Source organism: Schistocerca serialis, chromosome 5, assembly GCF_023864345.2.
Source record: "Schistocerca serialis cubense isolate TAMUIC-IGC-003099 chromosome 5, iqSchSeri2.2, whole genome shotgun sequence".
Lineage (NCBI taxonomy): Eukaryota > Metazoa > Arthropoda > Insecta > Orthoptera > Acrididae > Schistocerca > Schistocerca serialis.
Genome location: NC_064642.1, coordinates 276,832,373 through 276,857,633, shown reverse-complemented (window position 1 = coordinate 276,857,633; position 25,261 = coordinate 276,832,373). Strand labels below are relative to the sequence as shown.

The 25,261-nt window shown below is 41.3% G+C and overlaps 1 protein-coding gene across 1 annotated transcript in view; it reads right to left on the bottom strand.

Annotated features, from left to right (window-relative positions):
• LOC126481898 (nephrin-like) overlaps nt 1-22,398 on the bottom strand; it is a 462,484-nt gene extending 440,086 nt beyond the window's left edge. Inside the window, exon 1 of the mRNA XM_050105856.1 lies at nt 21,697-22,398. Coding sequence (XP_049961813.1) covers nt 21,697-21,820 — 124 coding nt within the window. The 5' untranslated portion in view covers nt 21,821-22,398. The remainder of the gene's footprint in view (nt 1-21,696) is intronic.
• Nucleotides 22,399-25,261: the final 2,863 nt, after the last annotated feature.

Here is a 25,261-nt window from a genome sequence, read left to right as displayed (position 1 = left end):
TCATGTAATTCTTCACTCTCATTCAGGATAGCAATGTCATCAGCGAATCATATCATTGATGTCCTTTCACCTTGAATTTTAATTCTACTCCTGAACATTTCTTTTATTTCCATCATTGCTTCCTCGACGTACACATTGAACAGTAGGGGCAAAAGGCTACGTCCCTGTCTTAACCCTTTGTTGTACGAGCGCTTCGTTCTTCGTCGTCCACTTTTATTATTCCCTCTTGGCTGTTGTACATATTGTATATGACCCGTCTCTCCCTGAAGCTTACCCTACTTTTCTCAGAATTTCGAACACCTTTCAGCATTTTACATTGTCGAACGCTTTTTCCAGGTCAATAAATTATATGAACGTGTCTTCATTTTTCTTTAGTCTTGCTTCCATTATTAACAGCAACGCCAGAATTGCCTCTCTCGTGCCTTTACATTTCCTAAGGCCGAACTGATCGTAATGTAGGGCATCCTCAATTTTATTTTCCATTCTTCTGTATATTATTCTTGTAAGTAACTTAGATAATTAGGCTGTTAAGCTGATTGTGCGGTAATTTTCACACTTGTCAGCTCTTTCCGTCTTTGGCATTGTGTGGATGATGTTTTTCCGAAAGTCGGATGGTATGTCGTTAAACTCATACATTCTACACACCAACATGCATAATCGTTCTGTTTCCACTTCCTCCAGTCATTTAAGAAACTCTGATCGAATGTTATCGATCCCTTGTGCCTTACCTGATCAAAGCTCTTTTAAATTCTGATTCTACACCGACTCCTGTTTGTTCTTGTATCACATCAGACACATTTGCCCCCTCATAGACGCTTCAACGTATTCCTTCTACTTATTCGCTCTCTCCTCTGCATTTAACAGTGGAGTTCCCGATGAACTCTTAATGTTATCACCCTCGCTTTTAATAAGATTGAAGGTGGTTTTGACTTTCCTGTATGATGAGTCTGTCCTTCCGACAATCATTTCTTTTTCGATGTCTTCACATTTCTCCTGTAGCAATTTCTTCTTAGCTTCCCTGCACATCCTATTTATTTCATTCTTCAGCGACTCGTATTTCAGTATTCCTGAATTACCTATGCACATTCCATACTTTCTTATTTCATCGATCACCTGAAATATTTCTTCTGTTACCCATGGTGTTTTCGTAGTTACCTTCTTTTTACCTATGTTTTTCTTCAGAACTTATGTGATTGCCGTTTTTAGAGATGTCCCTTCCTTTTCAACTGTACTACCTACTGCGCTATTCCTTATTGCTGTATCTATAGCCGTAGAGAACTTCGACCATATCTGGTCATTCCTTAGTGCAGCCTTATCTGTCTTCTTTGCGTATTGATTTTTCCTATTAAATGTCTTACACTTCAGCCTACTCTTCATAATTACTATATTCTGATCTGAGCCTATGTCTGCTCCTGGGTATGCTTTACAATCCAGTATCGGATTTCGGAATCTCTGTCTGACCATGATGTAATCTAACTGAAATCTTCCCGTTTCACCCGGCCTTTTCCAAGTATACCTCCTCCTCTTGTGAATCTTGAACAGAGTATTCGCTATTACTAGAAGAAACTTGTTACTGAACTCAATTATCAGTTTTCCTCTCTCATTTCTGGCCTCAAACCCATGTTCTCGCGCAACCTTTTCCTTTGCTCCTTCTCTTACAACTGCATTCCAGTCTCCAGTAACTATTAGATTTTCATGTCCCTTTACGTACTGAATTACCCATTCAGTACCCTCGTACACTTTCTCTATCTCTTTATTTTCAGCTTGCGACGTTGGCATGTATACCTGAACCATCGTTGTCGGTGTTGGTTTGCTGTCGTTTCTGGTAAGAACAATCCTGTCACTATTCACAGTAACAGACTCTCTGCCCAACCTTCCTATTCATAACGAATCCTACTCCCGCCATATCATTTTCTGCTGCTGTGCGTATTACCCTATACTTATCTGACCAGAAATCCTTGTCTTCTTTCCACTTCACGTTACTGGCCCCTACTATATCTGGACAAAGCCTTCGCATTTCCCTTTTCAGATTTTCTAGTTTCCCTACGACGTTTATGCTGCTGACGTTCCATGGTCTGACTCGTAGAAGATTGTCCTTCGGTTGACTATTAGTTCTTTTTCTCATCGTAACCTCCCCATTGGCAGTCCCCTCTCGGAGATTAGGATGGAGGACTATTTCGGAATCTTTTGCCTATGGAAAGACCATCATGACACTTCTCCAATTACAGGCCACATGCATAGGACGGGATAAATACGCACGTAATATCATACAGGTACTATTGATAATTTTGAAATACACATCAACAACGTCCGGGCACCAAACAGGAACCCTAGACACCAATCAAGGTACAGAATACACGGATCGCGAGCAAAAGTTATTACGCATCCAAATCGGAAAAACACTATAATCAGTAAACTACTAAAATACAGTAGTGCTAAAGATGACGTTCTTCAAATTCAAAATCAAAAGCGATTATCCCTATGATGTCAATCTGAGGCATTCACAGTAACGCTGTATAAGGAAGGTCTACAGACATATGCGTTCGGTCGTGGAGTTGCCTTCAACGTTATGGCAACACAAACAATCAACTTACCCCATCATCTGGAATGGGAATTATTACAGCGATTTGAGAACCGTAATGCACTAGATTCGCCTAGCAGACACATTGTTGCACAAACAATAAACAACTATGATATACTCACACTTAACTTCCACAGCGGCAAAACGAATCAGAAATGTCCAGGGATGATTGATCCACTTAACTGACTGACGGACGGTACTTCTGGTATCAATAACTGATCAGATATTCCCTGTTTCACTCACGAATAACCCGTGGGAAGAATGATTCACGGTTAGCCTCTGCATTAGCTGTAATTGGCTCTGAGCACTATGGGACTTAACATCTGAGGTCATCAGTCCCCAAGAACTTAGAACTACTTAAAACTAACTAATCTAAGGACTTCACACACATCCATGCCCGAGGCATGATTAGAACCAGCGACCGCAGCGGTCGCGCGGTTCCAGACCGAAGCGCATAGAACCGCTCGGCTACCACGGCCGGCTTAACTGTAATTCCCCGACTTTTCTCGTCGTGGTCATTTCGCGAGACGTATGTGGAAGAGGTTAATGTGCTGTGAGATTCTTCTCTGTCTTCTTCTGTCTCGAAATTACAGTAGTAAATCCCCTGCAGATGCACAGTGCTTCTCTTGTAGCGTCTGTCACGAGAGTTTGTTAAAATCTCTATAAGACTCTCACACCGACTAAACAGTCCCGTAATGAAAAACGTCCCTTTTCTTTCCATGTTATCTATCTCTTCTATCAGTCACACCTGGTGAGGAACCCAGACTGATGAATAACTCGCAAGAATCTATCGAACACGTTGTGGCCGAGCGGTTCTCGGCGCTCAGTCTGGAACCACGCTGCTGCTACGGTAGCAGGTTCGAATCCTGCCTCGGGCATGGCTGTGTGCGATGTATTTAGGTTAGTTAGGTTTAAGTTATTCTAAGTATAGGGGACTGATGACCTCAGATGTTAAGTCCCATAATGCTTAGAGCCAAATCTATTGATCAAGTTGCTAGTAAGCTATTTACTTCGTGGATGAGTCACATTTCCGTAAGATTCTTCCTACGAATCTTTGTCTGGCATCTGCTTCTCTAATTGTTTATTTTTTATGGTTATTCCACTTGAGGCCGCTAGGTTAGTAACTCCAAGATATTCACAGGGCCATGTTACCAGGTCGACTTTTTGTAACATCTGCCTACCAGAAACGACATGTAAATATATCATGTCTCGTAGTATGCACACTGAGCAGAAAAACAGTCACCCACAGAATACATTTCGCAAATACCTTGTAACCCTTGATAATGGCTTCAGTTCGGTCAAAAAACCACACAGTTTCCCATTTGCAGTGGAAACCTCTAGCTTATGATATGACACTGTACCTTTACCAAATAGCCCGAATATTTATTGCTAAGTTGCCCCTTCTGTTCCAAATATTCTGAAACACTCTCTGCGGGAATAAGATCGGATGATTTAGCCAGGCTATTTGAGGGGCGATGGTCTGCATGATATTGCATCAAACCGAGAACGTATGAGTGCAGCTCCGTGACCACTGCAATTCTACTCCTGGAAGACGGGAGTGTCCACAGCGCATTCATCTAGATCTACGTGACTGCTCTGCTATTCACAATAAAGTGCCTGGCAGAGGGCCTGGCATCATGGAAATGTAGAAGAAACAGCAACACTTGACCACCTATAGTAATTATCGTAGTTCACGGCCCGGAATCTATTTCTGAACTTGCCAGTGGCGCCCTGCCCCCTCCCATCGAGCGTTTCAGATAGGACACCAAAATTTTAAAAAACGTCAATTTTTCGAAAATGTCTCACTCTGTAGCGCAGATCTTTCTGAAGAGTTTGATATATAAAGTATATATGTTCGATGACATGTAAGAGATGTTATTGGGTTTAAGTGTGCCAATATGCAGTGCCACACGTCTTCACACAGCATTCTTGTGTCACGTGTCACTGTATTTCGCTGTGTGGAATTCAAACGTGCATGTTTTGAAATGGAAGCCATCAAGCCTGTATTCAGGACAGCGGAAATTAAAGTCTCCTGTGGTGCCTCTCCTGCTCACAATCGGCCCCCTTTAAAAAACTCACAATTAATACTGGACAGTATTATGTGTGACCGGGATAATAATAAATCTTCACAAAATTTCCACTCTTTATTGCCTGTTAGCTAATACCTCTCTTTTGTGTTACATAAAGTAACCAATAAAGACAAGAGAGAAGCAAAGCAATACACATTTCTTCAATTCTTAGGTCCCACAATTTTTTTTCCCTACAATTTTGCTACAGCTTCACAAATCGTGCTTCCTTCCTGCGACAGAATCTATTACGTCATCAATGTTCATCACACGTTTTGCTACATGAAAAATCAAAATGTCGCTGTCCAATACGGAAGAAACTGTTAATGCGAATAGTACCCAAGACTGACGTGCTTTCTCGATTTCATGACGTCTGTTTTGTCACTGTCAGCTAGATAAAACTAATTAGATCTTTCCAACATTGCAGCCATTTCAATACGCGTCACTAAATAGTACGACAGAATACAATTTACGAAGTACCAATATCAAATGCCTATTAGACCTACTATAAGCAAAAATTTATGTTAGGAAATAGCTTCACATTTCATTCATATATTCCGGCTTCACAAGCTTGAGATCGGGAAGTAGTAGTAAGAAGTTTTTATGTAAATTGCGATTCGTCATTTTCTTCCATATAAACTCTGTGATCAAAAGTATCCGGACACCCCCAAAAACATACGTTTTTCATATTAGGTGCATTGTGCTGTGACCTACCACCAGGCAGTCCATATCAGCGACCTCAGTAGTCTTTAGACATCGTGAGAGAGCAGAAAGGTTCACTGCGAGGAACTCACGGACTTCAAACGTGGTCAGGTGAATGGGTGTCATTTGCGTCATACGTCTGTACGCGAGATTTTCAAACTCCTAAGCATCCCAAGATCCACTGTGTCTGATGTGATAGTGAAGTGGAAATGTGAAGGGATACGTACACCACAAAAGCGTACAGGCCGACCTCGTCTGTTGATTAACAGAGACCGCCGACAGTGGAAGAGGATCGTTATGTGTAATAGGCAGGTATCTATGCAGACCATGATACAGGAATTCCAAACTGCATCAGGATCCACTGCAAGTACTATGACATTTAGGGGAGAGGTGAGAGAACTTGGATATCATGGTGGAGTGGCTGCTCAAAAGCAACAAATCATGCCAGTAAATGCCAAACAACGCCTCGGTTGGTGTAAGGAGCATAAACATTGGACGATTGAACAGTGGAAAAAAAACGTTGTGTAAAGTGACGAATGACGGTACACAATGTGGCGATCCGATGCCAAAGTGTAGGTATGGGGAATGCCCGGTGAATATCATCTGCCTGCGTGTGTAGTACCAACAGTAAAATTCGGAGGTGGTGCTGTTCTGGTGTGATCGTGTTTTTCACTGAAGGGAGCTTGCATCCCTTGTTGTTTGCGTGACACTGCCACAGCATAGGCCTACAATTTAAGTTTTAAGCACCTTCTTGCTTCCCAATGTTGACGAGCAATTCGGGGACGACGATTTCATCCTTTAACACGATCGAGCATCTTTTCATAATGCACGGCCTGTGGCGGAGAGGTTACACAGCAATAAAATCCCTATAATGGAGTGGCCTGCTCAAAGTCCTCACCTGATTCCTGTAGAACACGGTTGGTGTGTTCTGGAACGCCAACTTCGTGCTAGGCCCCACCGACCGACACCGACACCTCTCCTCAGTGCAGCACTCCATGAAGAATGGACTACCATTCAACAAGAAACCTTCCAGCACCAGATTGAACGTCTGCCTGCGAGAGTGGAAGCTGTCGTCAAGGCTAAGGGTGGGCCAACTCCATACTGAATTCCAGCAATACCGATGGAGGGCGCCACGAACGTGTAAGTCATTTTCAGTTAGGGGTCGGGATACTTTTGATCACATAGTGTAATTTGTGTGGTGTCCCCGTTTCTTCTCCTTCCTTGTATTAACAATCTTGTCATCTCCAATTCTGTAAAATTCCCGCCATTGTCGTCACTTATTCTCCAGTTAACTTCGCTGACTCTGCCAGAATCACCGGTTCAATTACACTGTGTTTATTCTCCGGTTAGGCGTTGTTACATGTTCGTACATCGCGTTGTCCGGGCTATTCCGAGAACAGATCTTAAAGTGGCTGATAACCAGGGACTGTTCAACTGCTCCTCAGTAGTTTATTGATCTGGCAAAAGTTTTCTGTCAAAATTTCATTTCCTTGGATACACTGTGAAGATAATTCGTCGTTTTTTTCTTTTTTTTTCTTTTTTAACTGTTGATCCTGTTAGTTGTTTATGTTCACTATGGCGGTCTCCATCTATGGACTTCGCTAATAATTATAACAACGCTGGTCTTTGACACATCCAATCGACCACAAAAACAAACAGTGATTCGCATTCGCTCGTTCGCGTTTATACTTCTCCGCTCTTATTTCATCGCCTCCTTTTGCCTTCAGGAAAGTATTTTATTTCTAGATGCCATAGGGATTCACCTGCCAGAGACATCATGTATACTATGCACATATTCGAAAATCAACTTACATTTCTTACAGAAATCAGCTTAGAATGTGATCAAAAATGTTCAAAAACCAACTGGGATACATTTCAAACTCATATAAATAATTGATAGACCAACCTGCGCTGAATGCTAGGCGCTTTGTGAAACAAGGATTTCTTTCTTCAAGAATAGGAATTTGCCTCCACCTGAAATTGCCGCCCGGAAGAGATACCCCGGTTTGACACCCCCCCCCCCCCCTCCCCCGCCTTACCGATCGATCCGTGCCTGCTAGTTCATGTTCGTGGTATCTTGAATAAGTGGACCCAACTCATGGTAAAAATAAATCACAATGCACCAATGAACCATTTATGACTCAAGCTATATTCTCCTCACGTATCACTGGGTTGTCGACGCGCTCAACGCCTGGAATCATTCGAAAAGAGGCAAATTCCCATATAAACTACACTACACGGCTCCGGACAGCTCCTGACCACTGTGCTTACTGACCAGAGAAAAAGATGGGGTGCAGTGATCAATGACCATATGTGAAGTGACATACTCTAAATGTCTATAGTTCCATGGCATTGGGTTCCCTTCAGAATATTCGGTCGGAAACTGGAAAATAATGGACCTGAAGTCACTTACAGCTCAAATCCCAGTCTAGTTTGAAACCGATTGTCAGTGAGAAGGCGTGATACCCGCCTCCGACCACTGTCTATTAGTAGGTTTTACGCGTGCTGCACTTCAGGCGAGTCACTTGGCTGCGAATGATACACCATCCCTGGTAGACACGTTATACAGTCTACGTTGATGCACCATCAGATTGGTCAATTTCAGCGATTGGGCGCGTCTGGATACGATCGCTTTTTCCCATCTACATCTACATCTATGTACTGCAAACCACCATCAAGTGCACAGCAGAAGGCACCAGTTATCAGTGTATCTTCTGGTTCCCTTAACGTCTGGAGTGTAGGAAGAATATGGTTTGAATGTCTCTGTGCGTACTGTAATTATTCTAACCTTATTCTCACGACCCCTATTGGAGCTATACGTAGGAGTTTGTAGCAAGTTCCTAGTTATCATTTAAAGCTGGTTATTGAATCTTTGTTAATAGACTTTCTCAGAATAATTGACGTTTATCTTGAAGAGGCTTGCAGTTCAGGTCCTTCAGTAACTCTGCGACACTCTTCCACGCTTCGAATAAACCTGTGACCATTCGTGCTTCCCTTCTCTGTATACATTCCAGATCCCGTGTTAGCAGTATATGGTACGGGTCCCACACACTTGAGCAGTATTGTAGAATTGGTCTCACCTGTGATTTTTAAGAAATGTTCTTAGTAGACCGACTGCACTTTACCATTGTTCTACCAATACGCCGAGGTCTACCATCTGCTTTATCCACGCCTGAGTCTATGTGATCATTTCTATTCATATCCATGCAAATTGTTATACTCACGCATTTGTATGAGTGGGCCGATTCCAAAAGTGACTCACTGATATTAGAGTCACAGGAACTACGGTTTTTTCGTTTTGTCAAGAGTACAATTTTACATTTCTGAACATTTTAAGCACGTTGACAATCGTTGTACCACTAAAAAATCGTATCAAGATCTCAGTGAATATTTATACAGCTTCTTCAGAGACAACTGTATCATCTACAAAATGTTTCAGGTTACTAATAATATTATCTAGAAAGTCATTAATATATAACATGAACAGAAAATGTCCCAATACACTTCAGTGGGGAAAACCCATTTGTACTGCGCACATGCACACCATTCACAGCCATGACATGCATCAGCGTTGGAGAGTTAAATGACTGCCTGGAGCCAGTCTGCATAGTGTACAGCGCTACAAAGTGGCCAGGATTTTTTTCCTGATGTGTGTGAGCTCAGTTAGATAAAGAATGTGGTCTTAGAAGATAGTATAGAGCAACCAGGGCGTGAAAAGCTACCATGGCGAGGACAGTATCACAATATTGTATGAAGTGGTTGATCAGACACTGGAAATACAGAACCATGTCATGCCTGAATGTACATGATACAGAAAAAGATTCACCCGCAATGGCGTTATTTGGAATTACTTTTTGCAGTGATGCACCCATTGCACAATAATACGTCGACCCAGACTGAACCATTAGGGCCTACAGCTCACCGTCATCAATCTTGAAATTTGCGGAGATGTGCATGCTTCTGACATCTGTTGACCTTATGATGAACCAGTTTTTTCTACAGGGTCGTATTCCAGTTCAATGTGAATTCACTGCTTCGCGTCCTAAAATAAGGAGCTACAACAAAGACAGTTTCATGCAATAATCGATTGTTAACTTTCTTATGTAAGCATTTCAGCTTACTTTATCAGTGAAGATAGACGTTTCTCTTTGCGATCTGCTAAATGACTTTCTAATAAAAAAAAAAAAAAAGAGAGAGAGAGAGAGGGAGAAGAGAGAAATTGAAATTGCGGGTGTATATGTGAAAACAGTTTCGATTAAGGAAATTCGCGAATATTTCGGATATTTCTGGGTCAAGTATCCGAGTAGAGGTCTACCAAAGGAGAGCAATACTGAGCCTCTATAAAAATTTGCGCACATTCTGATCTGTGCAAAATGTAAAACAACGAAGAATTCCTTGAGTTCACAAACCAGAACTTATTCCAGATATTCGCCAGGTAATTATCAGCAATGATCAACGACAAGAGAATGCAGAAGGGAAGGGAAACCACTGCATTAAAGACACGTAACGTGTATCCACAGGACATGTGGCCTGTAATTGAAGAACTGTCATGATGATCTCTCCATTGGCAAAATATTCCGGAATAGTCCCCCATTCGGATCTCCGGGAGGGGACTGCCAAGGAGGAGGTTACCATGAGAAAAAGATTGAATAATCAACGAAAGGATAACGTTCTACGAGTCGTGGCGTGGAATTTCAGAAACTTGAACGTAGTAGGGAAACTAGAAAATCTGAAAAGGGAAATGCAAAGGCTCAGTCTAGATATAGTAGGGGTCAGTGAAGTGAAGTTGAAGGAAGACAAGGATTTCTGGTCAGATGAGTATCGGGTAATATCAACAGCAGCAGAAAATGGTATAAGAGGTGTAGGATTCGTTATGAATAGGAAGGTAGGGCAGAGGGTGTGTTACTGTGAACAGTTCAGTGACTGGGTTGTTCTAATCAGAATTGAAAGCAGACCAACACCGACAACGATAGTTCAGGTATACATGCCGACGTCGCAAGCTGAAGATGAACAGATAGAGAAAGTGTATGAGGATATTGAAAGGGTAATGCAGTATGTAAAGGGGGTCGAAAATCTAATTGTCATGGGCGACTGGAATACAGTTGTAGGGGAAGGAGTAGGAGAAAAGGTTACAGGAGAATATAGGCTTGGGACAAGGAATGAAAGAGGAGAAAGACTAATTGAGTTCTGCAACAAGTTTCACTTAGTAATACCGAATACCCTGTTCAAGAATCACAAGAGGAGGAGGTATACTTGGAAAAGGCCGGGAGATACGGGAAGATTTCAATTAGATTACATCATGGTCAGACAGAGATTCCGAAATCAGATACTGGATTGTCAGGCGTACCCAGGAGCAGATATAGACTCAGACCACAATATAGTAGTGATGAAGTGTAGTCTGAAGTTCAAGACATTAGTCAGGAAGAATCAATACGCAAAGAAGTGGGATACGGAAGTACTAAGGAATAACGGGATACGTTTAAAGTTCTCTAAAGCTATAGTTACAGCAATAAAGTATACCGCAGTAGGCAGTACAGTTGAAGAGGAATAGACATCTCTAAAAGGGTCCATCACAGAAGTTGGGAAGGAAAACATAGGTACAAAGAAGGTAGCTGCGAAGAAACCATGGGTAACAGATAAATACTTCAGTTGATTGATGAAAGGAGGAAGTACAAATATGTTCCGGTAAAATCAGGAATACAGAAATACAAGTCGCTGAGGAATGAAATAAATAGGATGTACAGGGAAGCTAAGACGAAATGGCTGCAGGAAAAATGTGAAGACATCGAAAAAATATGATTGTCGGAAGGACAGACTCAGCATACAGGAAAGTCAAAACAACCTTTGGTGACATTAAAAGCAACGGTGGTAACATTAAGAGTGCAACGGGAATTCCACTGTTAAATGCAGAGGAGAGAGCAGATAGGTGGAAAGAATACATTGAAAGCCTCTATGAGGGTGAAGATTTGTCTGATGTGATAGAAGAAGAAACAGGAGTCGATTTAGAGGAGATAGGGGATCCAGTATTAGAATCGGAATTTAAAAGAGCTTTGGAGGACTTACGGTCAAATAATGCAGAAGGGATAGATATCATTCCATCAGAATTTCTAAAATCATTGGGGGAAGTGGCCACAAAACGACTATTCACGTTGGTGTGTAGAATATATGAGTCTGGCGACATACCATATGACTTTCGGAAAAGCATCATCCACACAATTCCGAAGATGGCAAGAGCTGACAAGTGCGAGAATTATCGCACAATCAGCTTAACAGCTCATGCATCCAAACTGCTTACAAGAATAATATACAGAAAAATGGAAAATAAAATTGAAAATGCGCTAGGTGACGATCAGTTTGGCTTCAGGAAATCAAGACACGTTCATAGGATTTGTCGACCTGGAAAAAGCGTTCGACAATATAAAATGGTGCAAGATGTTCGAGATTCTGAAAAAAGTAGGGGTAAGCAATAGGGAGAGACGGGTCATCTACAATATGTACAACAACCAAGAGGGAATAATGAGAGTGGACGATCAAGAACGAAGAGCTCGTATTAAGAAGGATGTAAGACAAGGCTGTAGCCTTTCGCCCCTACTCTTCAATCTGTACATCGAGGAAGGAATGATGGAAGTAAAAGAAAGGTTCAGGAGTGGAATTAAAATACAAGGTGAAAGGATATCAATGATACGATTCGCTGATGACATTGGTATCCTGAGTGAAAGTGAAGAAGAATTAAATGATCTGCTGAACGGAATGAACAGTGTAATGAGTACACAGTATGCGTTGAGAGTAAATCGGAGAAAGACGAAGGTAATGAGAAGTAGTAGAAATGAGAACAGCGAGAATCTTAACATCAGGATTGATGGTCACGAAGTCAATGAAGTTAAGGAATTTTGCTACCTAGGCATTCAAATAACCAATGACGGACGGAGCAAGGAGGACATCAAAAGCAGACTCGCTATGGCAAAAAAGGCATTTCTGGCCAAGGGAATTCTACTAATATCATATACCGGCCTTAATTTGAGGAAGAAATTTCTGAGGATGCACGTCTGGAGTACAGCATTGTATGGTAGTGAAACATGGACTGTGGGAAAACCGGAACAGAAGAGAATCTAAGCATTTGAGATATGGTGCTATAGACGAATGTTGAAAATTAGGTGGACTGATAAGGTAAGGAATGAGGAGGTTCTACGCAGAATCGGAGAGGAAAGGTATATGTGGAAAACACTGATAAGGAGAAGGGACAGGATTATAGGACATCTGCTATGACATGAGGGAGTGACTTCCATGGTACTAGAGGGAGCTGTAGAGGGAAAAAACTGTAGAGGAAGACAGATTGGAATACGTCAAGCAAATAATTGAGGACGTAGGTTGCAAGTGCTACTCTGAGATGAAGAGGTTAGCACAGGAAAAGAATTCGTGGCGGGCCGCATCAAACCAGTCAGTAGACTGATGACAAAAAAAATAAACTATTCAGAGCCCAAAGAATTCTAAATGTAACCTGGCCCAACAAGCTCATGTAAATAGGAGTTGCTCCCAGTGGATATTGATAACTCTTAATTTGAAGTAATATCATGAGACGGCTGTAGAGCAGTTGCGGCAGGATGAAGTCATCAGAGTGTGGATTACTGCAAGTCACTTCTCAATAATGTAAACGGTAATTTGTTAGATCCTTTACATTACATCATGAGTGATGAAGTATATTTTAATATTTCACAGGCCACGACGTACTGGGCAACGGGGAACCCTAACCTTGTGTGGGAACAACCACCCCAAGATGAAAAAATCAGCGTGTGATGCTGTGTAAGAGGAACGCACATAATTGGAACGATGTTTTTTAGCACTATAAAAAAAATAGCTCTGAACACTATGGGACATAACATATGAGGTCATTAGTCCCCTAGAACTTAAACCTAACTAACCTAAGGACATTACACACATCGATGCTCTAGGCAGGATTCTAACCTGCGACCGTAGCGGTCGGGCGGTTCCAGACTGTAGTGCCTAGAACCGCTCGGCCAATAAGGCCAGCTTGACACTACCCTCAGCGAGCTTGCAGATATATAAATTTTCGTTGCCTTTTTCTCTCCGCTCACTGAATGTGAAAGACAGTACAGCTTCTTCCAGCAAGTTGTGGCTAAGTTCCACACGTGTAAGGTATCCTTAAAACGAGACCATGATGTCTTCATTGAGGAACGAAGTGTCAGTACACATTTATGGCCACCACGTTAGACGGATCTAGTAACATGTGATTTTTTCCTGTAGGAGCACTTGAAGAGCAACGTCTTAGAAACAAATCCACACGAAATAAAGGAGCTGAAAGACAACATCAGCATTGAAGCTGCCGTCATCAAAGTCCGAACTTCAAGCCAGTTGTATCTGAATAAGCTTAGATGTGCACAGCTGTGTACTGATGATGGAAGGGGTCACTTTCAGAACCTTTTGTTAATGTACTTCTCACTACATTTTTCATTGTAAATAAACAGTAAGTCCATTTCAGCTCTTCGTTTCTGTAATTTCACACCAGTTCGTTGTACTTATACGGGCTACTTTTATCTACGCCACCTTCTTTATGTGTCAGCTCACAAAGTGTGTATGAAAATTCGAGGAAAACATTCTCACCGATTTCGCTGATATTCATTTCCATACAGGCGCAAAGGTCGAAGCATCATTTGGTTGCTTTGTTCTGCTCAAATTTTATTTGAGATTGGCAACACAGTTTAGTTCCTACATGATGTACGTAGCAGTAGTCCTTCGCAATCGCAGGTTCATCGGCAGGTTTATCTGAACATAAAGCCACAGAGTGATGATAACAAGGACTTTGCAATGTTGGAAAAGCTTATAACTCTGTGCTGGTGCATTTAACATCTGCTCTTTATGTTCTGATTCTAGTTTGACAAACTTCACAGCTATCAAAAAACGCTATGTCACTAGTCGATATAGCGATATTTTGTGTGTGAACAACAAGAACCAAAATAATCCTAAATATTAGTTACTATGTTATAAGACAAAGCGGGTACCTTATTTTTCATAGGAAATATACAATGTTGAGACTTGCTTCAAAACAAGTCAGAGCTATGAGACTGCTGGTTTGTCTACAAATTTGATTTTTTCAATCATCTGCTATTCCCGGAAACTTTTGTCTGTGTTTCGGCGGCCTATGGTTCTCAGTGGCTCATTTTGTTTGTTCCGCACATCAGGATAAAACTCGTCAACATTTAGATAGAAGCACAGCAGCATACATTACAGCTCACATTATCTACGCAAACACATTAAAGAATAGTATTTGGTGGGAGATCTATGCCCATTTTACCGAAAATTTACTTGTTTACAAATGTTGTCATTTGGTTTTCTAACTGATAAAGAGAAATTATTATAAATTTTTAGTACTACTCATTTCTATTTATCTTGACTTTTAATTAAATCAACTTGCAAAACTAATTGAAATATTCTTTAGGATATCCTCCGTTACAACATCAGGTACAGTTTTAGGTCAGTTCAGGGCTAAATTTGCACTGAAGGAACGTCAGTAAGATAGAAATTATTTTAGTAATGTTTCTTCCCAGCTCTGTTACTAAAATGAGATACTTATTACAATAAAATGTAAGCGTCAGTAATAAAGCAATTTCGCATCGTAATAAATAGAAAACACAAAATCTTCTCAAACGGAACGTATTAAAAACTTTGATTCTCATCTCACAGGAAAACCTCCTTTCGTGAGAAATGTTTTTGAAATGAATATTCTTCCCATTAATAGCTAGAGTGCTTAGAAGTGAAAGGAAACAATCAAATCTGAAAAAACCGACGTCAAGCTGTGTTACGGCGACTTTAAGGAGAGGATGCTTAAGACTATTCAGTAGGTAACTTGTCTGCTGAAGTTACCATGGGAAGGTGAAGCGGTATATTAGAAAAATTGTCATGAAGAAAGAATATAAATCATTGGTTAAAGAAGCTCTCTGGAATGATTAAAAGTAGAAAAGAGTGCTAGTTAGCGGATCAGATATTACCAAAACGGATAAAAAAATAATGATATGTCTAAAATTCACTTGATTAACTTAACGAAAAAGGTATAAAACCCAAGAATGATAAAAAATCTTAGCGTTGGTTCTCTGCAGTTTTCCACATCTAGAAAGTGATTGTTATTCATAAAACACAATCTCGCGCAAGAAGGATAAAATAGCCTTAGCTTAGGTTCTCCACAGTATTCCACATCTAGAAAATGACTGTTGTTCATAAAACATATCTGGAGATATAACGCATGAAATATCAGTTTCGAACCCTTTATTCTGAAGAACACAACACCAGGCCTGCCATGGTTTTGTTCCCTGCGAGCTCCATACGAATGGCACTCGTACTGTAAATGAGCTGTCTGCTCTTAGGGCGGCAAAGGAAAAAGGCGAGTGATTGTTATACGTCCAGTTGACGTCCGGTACTTCAAAGCCAGTGCACGGAGACTTAATAGGCAAGATGAGCATTGAAGTTAAGTTTAATTAAGTATTTTGTCATTTAACTCAATGTTGCGTTCATTTCATATACAGCAAATGGAAGTATGCAGTCTCTGACAGAAAAATAAATTTCCAGCTAGTTAGTACCGACAGTCCTCTCCGTTACGGACGATTGCTTAAGTGTGCAATAATATTTTTATCTTATCAAAAACATGGTTTGCGAAGAGTAACATTAACAGACATGCGATGAGTTAATTGCTGTGGACGATATGTGTGTCAGCAGTCGTCGTGTGGATGACAAGACCTTCACTGACACGTTCAAAGTTTGGGTTTCGGAATAGATATAGGAAATGTGAGGCACTTTTGTCAGGTAAGATAGTTTGAAGATAGGCATATCTACAATAACGTAATTTACGTTTGGAAAGCATTTAACAAAGGTTCATTGAGCACATTCTTTAATATTCTCCAAACGGAGAAATTAGTTTTTCTTCAACTTGTATGTCGAAGGACATGACAGGGAGGCAATGGTTGAGATGCAGGGAGACAATTGTAGCTAAAGTCCCGTATTGTTGTTACGCATGCAGTGGAAGCAGTAAAGGAAACCAAACAGAAATTCTTAAAGGAAATTATAGTTCATGGAGAAGACAACAATAATTCCCTCATGACAAAAACTTCAGGAGATTAGTTGAACAGAAAAGCGGCGAATGCATTTAAAGTTTTTCAGTGTTGGCTGCACTTGGCTTGAAACTTCTATTGGATAGCCGCTGCAGAAGTGCTTTGCAACATAAAAAATAAATGTTTACTGTTTCTCAACTATTCTTTCATGGTATCAGTTAAGAATTGATTTTTGATAGGATCTAATATAATAGCGTGTTAAGGTACACTCTCTTTTCTGACATTTGCCTTTTTCCAAAATTGCGATTAGTTAAGAAAAGAGAGCAGCGGGCCAGAACATCTAAAATCGCTCATTGCCTTCGAAGAATGTTCTATAAGAGAAACAGAATAAAGTAAACCAAAGTCGAAGGGAAGGAAGACAAGGCAAACATTATCTTTTAGAAAAGAAACATTTCGTCCTGCAGGTAGTAAATTGCTAAAAGCTCCTCGGAAACTAAATCCGCTAAATAGTGCGTTGTCCAATTGTGTGTATATGATTTTGATGATGTGGTGAACGTAAAGGATAGTGACTCTAGTACTGCGGACTATGAAGGAGTACGACGTAATCTCTGTGACAAATAAATGCTTAAGAATTTCACGTTCATGCTCTTGTCCGGCTCATGCGTTCTCTTATCACAGTTTTTACTTGTTGCTCAGTACACATCCGCGAAGTTAAAATCTCCCTACTGAGGAATTAAATAAAGAGGTTTTAATAAAGGAAGTAAAGAGAGAAAGTTATAAGCAGACCTTACAATCATAGAGGAAAGAGCACTAGTGACGGTAATTTTGACAACACAGAGGTGATGCCCGTGTAAACAGTACGGAAAACAACTAACGTACCTTTCGGTGACTGGTATTGGCTGACAGTTGCGTGGTTGACAGCAGAGCTTAGACGTAGTAGTTTACAGTGCGAAGGACGCAGGAAGGAATTGCCAGATTCGAGGAGGGTAACTAATTTCATTTCAGTACATTTCACCCCATTCATATAAAAACGCCCATTATAAAAAATGTAAGCTACAGTGCTTCACCGGCACCGTTCGCCCTCTGGTACTATTCCCACATTCTCCGTGAGAGAACTTCTGGATCCAGCGCTAAAAAATCATAGGTGCAAACATCAGAAACAATGAAGGTTTGTGTCAGTTGGAGGCATATTCAAATAGTCTACAGTTTAAGGCCACTGCTTTCCTTTCGAAGAACAGGAGTTCGTGGTTAGAAACCCGGTGAGGCGCTGGATTTACGCATAGCCCGGTAGTCCGCCCCCTCCCTCCCCCCCGCCCCACTCTCTCTCTCTCTCTCTCTCTTTCTCTCTCTGCGTCTCTCTCTCTTTCTCTCTCTCTCTCTCTCTCTCTCTCACACACACACACACACACACACACACACACACACACACACACATATACGCATTCCTGTTCGTTTCCATGTTGAAGACGGTTGGGGGACCATTTAGGTATAGCTGTAAAGTTAACGTTCAAATAATTCGCATAAAGGTTTACATCTTTCCAGTTGTCCCTCGTTTTCGTTGCCAGTGTTATTTACTTTCCTCTTTTAAAACAGCTTTCTATGTAACTCGATGAGCGGCTTGTAGAAGTAAGTTATACACAAAATATGAAACGAGCGATTCAACGGAAAAAGGAAGATGACGTTGAAGATGATAGATTTGGTGAATAGTTTTCTAAATATGAAAATGCTAATCTGTATCACCCGATTAGTAATAGTAGTATTAAAATCCAAGATAAAAATTTTAGACGATTTAGTGGAAACGTTGATAGCAGTGAAATGTTTGCTGACAGTGGAGTAGAGTTTGAAGCGCAAATGATACATTCGTTGGTGTTAATGCTGAAGGGGCATTGGAGGTAATTTTTGTTTTAGGGTTTCATAAATTTTAGGTCAAGACAGACGGTTAGAGAACTAAAAAACGTTGAAAGTCGACAGGAAACTGGAAGAGGACGCCAAAAACTCTCTGGTCTCGTCATGAAACCGCCCTTCGTTCGTATATGATTTTCACTTTCACGACATTTTCGCCAATGAATAAACACTCCAAGTGATGGATGACTTCAGTACCACTTTAGATATTCACATAATTTCAGACCACGAAGCTCCGAATGGTACCACGCGTGGTCACCACAACACATTCAAATTATGAACTCAATGGCTCCATGGAATAGGATCACGATGTCATTCAAATTACTTTTACCCTTGCTGCAGAAACGAGAGACGTGAGCTCTTCGACTACTGCTCGCATAATGATTACGGAACGTAAGTTCTCCACTGGATGAAGCGTGTCAGTGGCTACAGGGATACGTGCAATGCGATGCAGATCATGAATACGTTGGAGTGCAACTTGACTTGGAGAAGATCAATAATCAATTATCATCCATCGACAGCTTCGGTCTGTGGATTATGTAGTATCGAAATTGATGCCTAGGCAAGCACTCCTTCATTCCACTTAGCATGGATCTGTGTGTGACCAAGTTTGTAGTTGTGGTTCTAGTCCAAAGACAAGTCTTAAGCTGATCACAACGCTAGCCAATTTGTGCAAACATCTCCATCACTGCATAACTACTGCAACCTATATTTTCACAGTACCCCTCACCCCTCCAACCAACCTCCTCTCCATTGTCGACGATGCATCAGCATGTGTCCTATCAATCTGCAATTTCTTTCATTCAGGCTGTACCAAAAACTTCTTCTCTCCGATTCTGCCGAAACCTCTCATTAGGTACTCTATCTGTCATTCTATTTTCGTTATTCCTTCAGCACACTTTTGCAGCATCACATTGCACAAGTTTATGTTCACTTGTTATTTGTAGTGTTTATCGCCCACGTTTAACTTTCATGTAAGACTACACTCTAAGCAAATATTATAATAAAATATTTTAATATGTTTCTCCTTTTGAAAAGAGGGTCTACTTCCTATGGCCTGTTTGATGTTATATCATCTTTAATTCTGCATCGTCAATTATTTTGGTGCAGAAATAGAAAAGCTTGTCTGTTACGTTTGGTGTCTCTTTTCCTACTCTATTTCCCTCTCTATCACCTTATTAATTCGATTACACTCCATTACCTTTGATTTATATTTGTTGATGTTCCTGTTAAGAAAGATTCGGGTAAGAGTACCAGTCACGGAGAAAATGCCGGTATCCATTCAATCTTTTATTGGAGTCTAATATTGTAACAATTTATCATTTAAGCTTCTACTTATTAAACATTGTAGGAATAAATGTATTGGTCTTAAGACAGTCACAGTAAGAACGATAGTAAGAAAGTGTTACCTCTTATCTGCCAAACGAAAATTGATATTTCAGCAAGTGTTAAGTCTTATCGCCAAATGAAAATTGCTATTTCAGTAGCAAACACTTTAATTGGATATAAACAGATTGTGAAGGAAGTCCATTCCAAATGAATTCGGGCGGGATGTGACCACTTGTTATTGGAATATTCACTCACAATAGCCAAACATATACATTTCGTGCTTACACTGTTAATCCGTGCATTCTCTGAAGAAATTCGTTAACATAATAAAGTTTTTGAGGCTCGTCAGGTACGTTCAGAATCTAAGACTAGTCACAGAACTAGCTGGTAACACATACTATTAAGAACACAAAATATCATAAATATTACCTCTGTTTTGAAACATCCACTACAAAACTAGAATAGATACACTCGTTCAGGCAGCTGGCTATGGTTTACTGAAATAAACCTAATGTTAAAGTTTACTTAAAGCAATACTTTATTTGTATACTATTCCTAAGAAACATAATTTAGTTTTACTGTCGGCAAAGCGATATGTTTTTCAGTAGTCAGATACAAGTAATTGCATTTTTGCAGAAATCTCTTTCGTTTTTACTTAATTTCCTGTTTACGGAATGATCATTAGAAATCGGTACATATCAAGTATAATTATTAGCGTGTCATGCACTATCAACCAAGATACCACTGACGCAACAATGACGTTATATTATGTGCCCAAGTAAACCAAATTTCAGACATTTTATCCAGTTTGTAACAAAGAAGACCTCGATGAATAGTTGCTAACATCTCATTTTAAGTTTCAGCAGCTCATGACCTGGAAGGCAAAATACGTAGCAAATATGCAATCAGTTCAGATTTTGCAGATAATAACCATGCCAGACCTACTACGTGATATTTTTCCGTGTTTCATGAAACGACCTCCATTGAATGAACTGTTTTCGAGAAGCTCAGGAGAAAACACTGAACAAAAGAGGAGCAAACATCAGTATTTTCTCTGGATACATGTTACGGGCGTCTCCGTCTCTGACACTTCGAGACGCTCACAACAGAGTACGAGAATATTTACATTTTTTTTCAAATGATCATAATACAAATAACATAGCTCGCCATATGAATTAAAAACTGAAGTCTGATGTGACATTTCCACAGATGAATTTATCTCGAAGATCAGTGACCTCATGATAGGTACTGAAAGCGCAGTAAACCACGTGACACGCTATGTTCAAGTGCATGAATGTAACCTTTATAATTGCTACTCAAACTGTAAATAAAATGTTCACGGCTTTATGCGACAATATAGACGCTGAAATGCCTTCTTTTAACTTTAAATTTCAGGCACAAGGGAGGACATCAGTTTGTGTAAAACATTATGTAAGTGATTGATGTGTCTCTTACATGTTGTACACAGTGCAGGACGAAAGATAGCCGTCACAGTACCGAATATTATGGTCCGGCTTACACGTTAGCGATCTGACACACGTAAACGACACAAAATACGCTTTTACAGGTTAACAGTTTTAATCTCGCTGTGACTTCTACGTAATAATTCTTCGCACCCACAGCAAATTCGTTTAAATGGATGAAAAATACCATGGAATGGATACAAACGAAAGTTTTGCTACACTGTTGACATCATTTGTAACCATCTCCTCCAACCCTTCTGCGAGATGAATAAGTACATAAATATTTGATGTCGTATAACCAGAAATGAGATGAATGGTCGTCTGGATAATCGTAGGCCACAGAGAAATAGTCCAGTTGAAAGTAAACAGACCCTTTCCATCTCCTTAGTGCCGTGATGACACTCATTAATATTAATATGTATTCACTAATAATGAACTCGTATCAGTCTTGGCATTCCACGTTAGAACTTTTTGTAGTTAATTTTATGTGGAAAAGTTGAAACATCATATTTTACGAGGCTGTTGCAACAGCCGAGGCTTGAGAGTAAAATTAAATGACATATTCATTCAGAAGTACAAATAACACAATAACATACCTGTTTCGTCGTCTAATATCTTTGAAGTGATACCGTTGGCAAGGATCACCAAAAGGACGTAAACTATTCTGTTGCAGAGACAACAACAGTTCAGGAGAGAAGTATACTTCTTCCGTGGTCTCATTTTGATTTCATCCGCAAAATTTAGACGCAATTAATTAACAGATAAATCAGCACGTCTATCATTGCGACTTACTTTCAATCAAGATCACTTCAAAACTTATGCTCCCTAATAAGACAGTTTTTGACTTTGCGACGCTTTTGGTTAACTGCAGGTGTGATAGTGTTGGTGTTATGAAAGCCGAATGGTACTGGTTTCCTTCTCACGCGATCTTTGCGGTCCATCGGAGCAGCGCTTTACGCGATCGTTCCCGAATAATTCATGAGCGGAGACTACGCAGTTTGCTATCGATTCGCAGAACGCGGCGCAGGTTTTGTATGAGAGAGGGAACGGTATACATTTTAATTAAAAGTCTTGTTACACTAAGCTGGTGCACCCCGCGGCATCCCCCACGAGCTTAAGTGCGCGTCGACGACGGGAAGCCTTATAGCCAAAGCACCGAGGCTGTCTCAGGACAACAGCAACGTGCGCCGACCGCGGGCACGGCACGGACGAGACGCCGCACAGCGCGGTGGTCTAGTCGCCAGGGGCTCGGCGGCGGCCAGTGCAGTTGTGCTGCACGAGCGACCGGCACCTAGCGCAGCTGCTGGGCCGACTGCGACACGCCGGCCGAGGGCGGAGCCGCCCCCACCGTACCATCCCGAATCTTTCCGGAAACTGCCGACCGACCGCCGCGAGGAGCTGCTCCCCAAACCATGCGAGCGCGGTCCGCGCGCTCTCGCCGCGCGTTTTAATGTGGCGCAGTTAACAACGCGCGCCCTCCCTCCAGCAGCTATAATTAGTCGCTGCTCGTTCCGCAAGTCTGAAAGCTTTCCGGGTCACGCGTGACGACATGAGGCTGAAAACCAAGACAGGAGGGTGGCAGGATGTCGCCAAGTACCGGAACTGACAGCTGCGAGAGAGACTTACGTAAATTAGAAATTTTCCACATACCGATTGTGGACCGAGGCTGCTGATATACTGCTGCGGGTGGTTATAAAACTTTAGTTGGATTGTTGTAGCTGTGTCGATTCACTACGGACACCCCGTGCTCAGCATTTCAAGCAGAATTTCGGCTCTTCGTTGTAGAGATATATTAGTTCATCTTTGTCAAAACGGAGAACCCAGTACGGTGAACTTGTCAAGAGAGCGCAGTTACACGCTGCAGTCACAGTAATATGACCGCTGTCCTTGTTGAACGTCAACGTGCAATAACCGCTCATAGATAGCCGGTGGAAGCACAACAAGTGGAGGTTAAAAAATGGCTCTGCGCACTGTGGAACTTAACATCGGAGGTCATCAGTTCCCTAGAACTTAGAACTACTTAAACCTGACTTACCTTAGGACGAAACACACATCCATGCCCGAGGTAGGATTCGAACCTGTGACCGTAGCGGTCGCGCGGTTCCAGACTGAAGTTCCTAGAACCCCTCGGACACTCGGCGGGCACCAGTGGAGGGCACGCGGTAAAAAGTGATGTGATCTCAGACAATTTAAAAATGTAATTAACACTCAGATCAAAAAGAGAATTACCTGAAGATGGCGTAAGTGCCTTCCCTTGCAGGAGTACATGACAAATACGATAGCTAACACGATATTTGAAGAAGATGACGGCATTTTAAATTGGAGGCCAGCCAGCACACATACAGTAACCAAACGTTAAGCAGTCACAAATAGATGGAATTCTCCCAAGGAGAGTGTCCAATGCAGCTGATGGAAAAGTTCTTAGTGGACAGAATTGAGGGAAAGCCGTGTGCAACGAGATCAGTTACGAAGGATATAAAAGGAGCCGTTACCAGCGGAGACGGATTTTGCTAAATTAGTTGCAGTATGGAGCACTCTGCGTACGGAGTGGCGAAGCCGCCGCAACAGCAGATGAAGACTTAGTTTCTCCAGCCACGAGAAGCCGGTGGAAGGACTTTGGGAACACATAACAATTGCGAGATAAGTAGTCATTGCTCTTTTCTTGGAATAGATTTGAACGGAGAATGTTTAGCTCATTCTCAACGAATTTCAGTGACTGACCGGACTAAGCCATAGCTGACGATTCGTCTCCTGTACTAAAAAGCCAAATGGCCACATAGTACGGCGCGATGTGTTACCTACGAGCGCAGCGCGTCCACCGCGGCGCTGGGGGTCACAGCACCAAGTTACGACACCTGAAGATGGGCTTATATGAGCCCGAAAGCGGTCGTGTGATCATGAAAGAAATTTACAACTGTAGCGGTATTTTCAAACTCTAATACCGAAACAGTCTCAGGAGGCCAGTAGGTAGCAGTACGTGTGTGAGCAAGAGCACTTGTCTCAGACTGTTTTGGATAACTAACTGACTGTGTACCAAAGGAACGTAGATCTGACCTACTCTAAATCTCTGTAATCTCAATTGCATCTAATACCTCAATAAAACTGTCACATCAAAGTAATTAAATTACATCTTCTGCAGAAACTGTCTGCAACAGTACTCCTTTACAGTCGACAATACTGACATCACCAAAACATCAATTAATCAAGGAGATCCTTTCTTCCTTTAATTTTCGTTGTAAAGGTTGTGAAGGGTGAATTCTATTTCAGAAAAGCATCCCTATGTCACCAATCTCCAGATTGCACAACGCAGTTAACACCGCCTCAAGGTTGGCGAAAGGCATCATCTGTGCCGGGATAAGTGTGATATTCATGGCTGTGGCCACCAGTATTTTATTTTGCTAGATGCTCGTTATGATGTGCCTTGATACACGTGAAGTAGCATATGGTACAAAAGCGGAATGAGGTACAAGTGACAGATGGTACAGTATATACCAGTCCCGAGGGTGAGTCCGTCAATGTACTAAACTTGCTTCTGATAGGTCGGCACGTTCGGATGCTAGGCACGAGAATTATTTATATACTTTTCATTGTGTTTAACACAGTTCCTAATATGACAACCTCTCATGGTTACTCTACGAGTCTATCGTTTTTGGTAAATAAATATCACTAGTTTTGAGAAACATAAGAGTAACGAAATTGCAACCGAAGTGCTTCGGACCTCTTCGGGTCGCTTTAGTGCACCTGGGAGACGGAGTAGTTTGTCTGTGCTAGTCACTCTGTTTCGGGCGTTCTAGAGGGTTGGACACATATATCTGTTTCAGGCGTTCTTTAGAGTCGGATACGTATCTTAGTATTGTACGTTACTTGGATGTGAATATGTAATAGTCACTCTCTTTCGGGTGTTCTTCAGACCCGGACATGTACTCTGTATCACACCTAACTTAGTTTGTAATCTGGTAGTCAGGGATAGGCAGGATAAGGCAACGATTGTGGATGGGGCCGTAATCATCTAACGTTGGCTACAGTAAACACATACACTTTATTTGAAGAAATTTCGACAATGATTTTAAAAGATTTCACTACACTGACGGCTGAAGGCCTTACTAAGAAAGAATTCATTTTTTTAATCGGCTGACGATCACAAGCAACTTCACAATACTC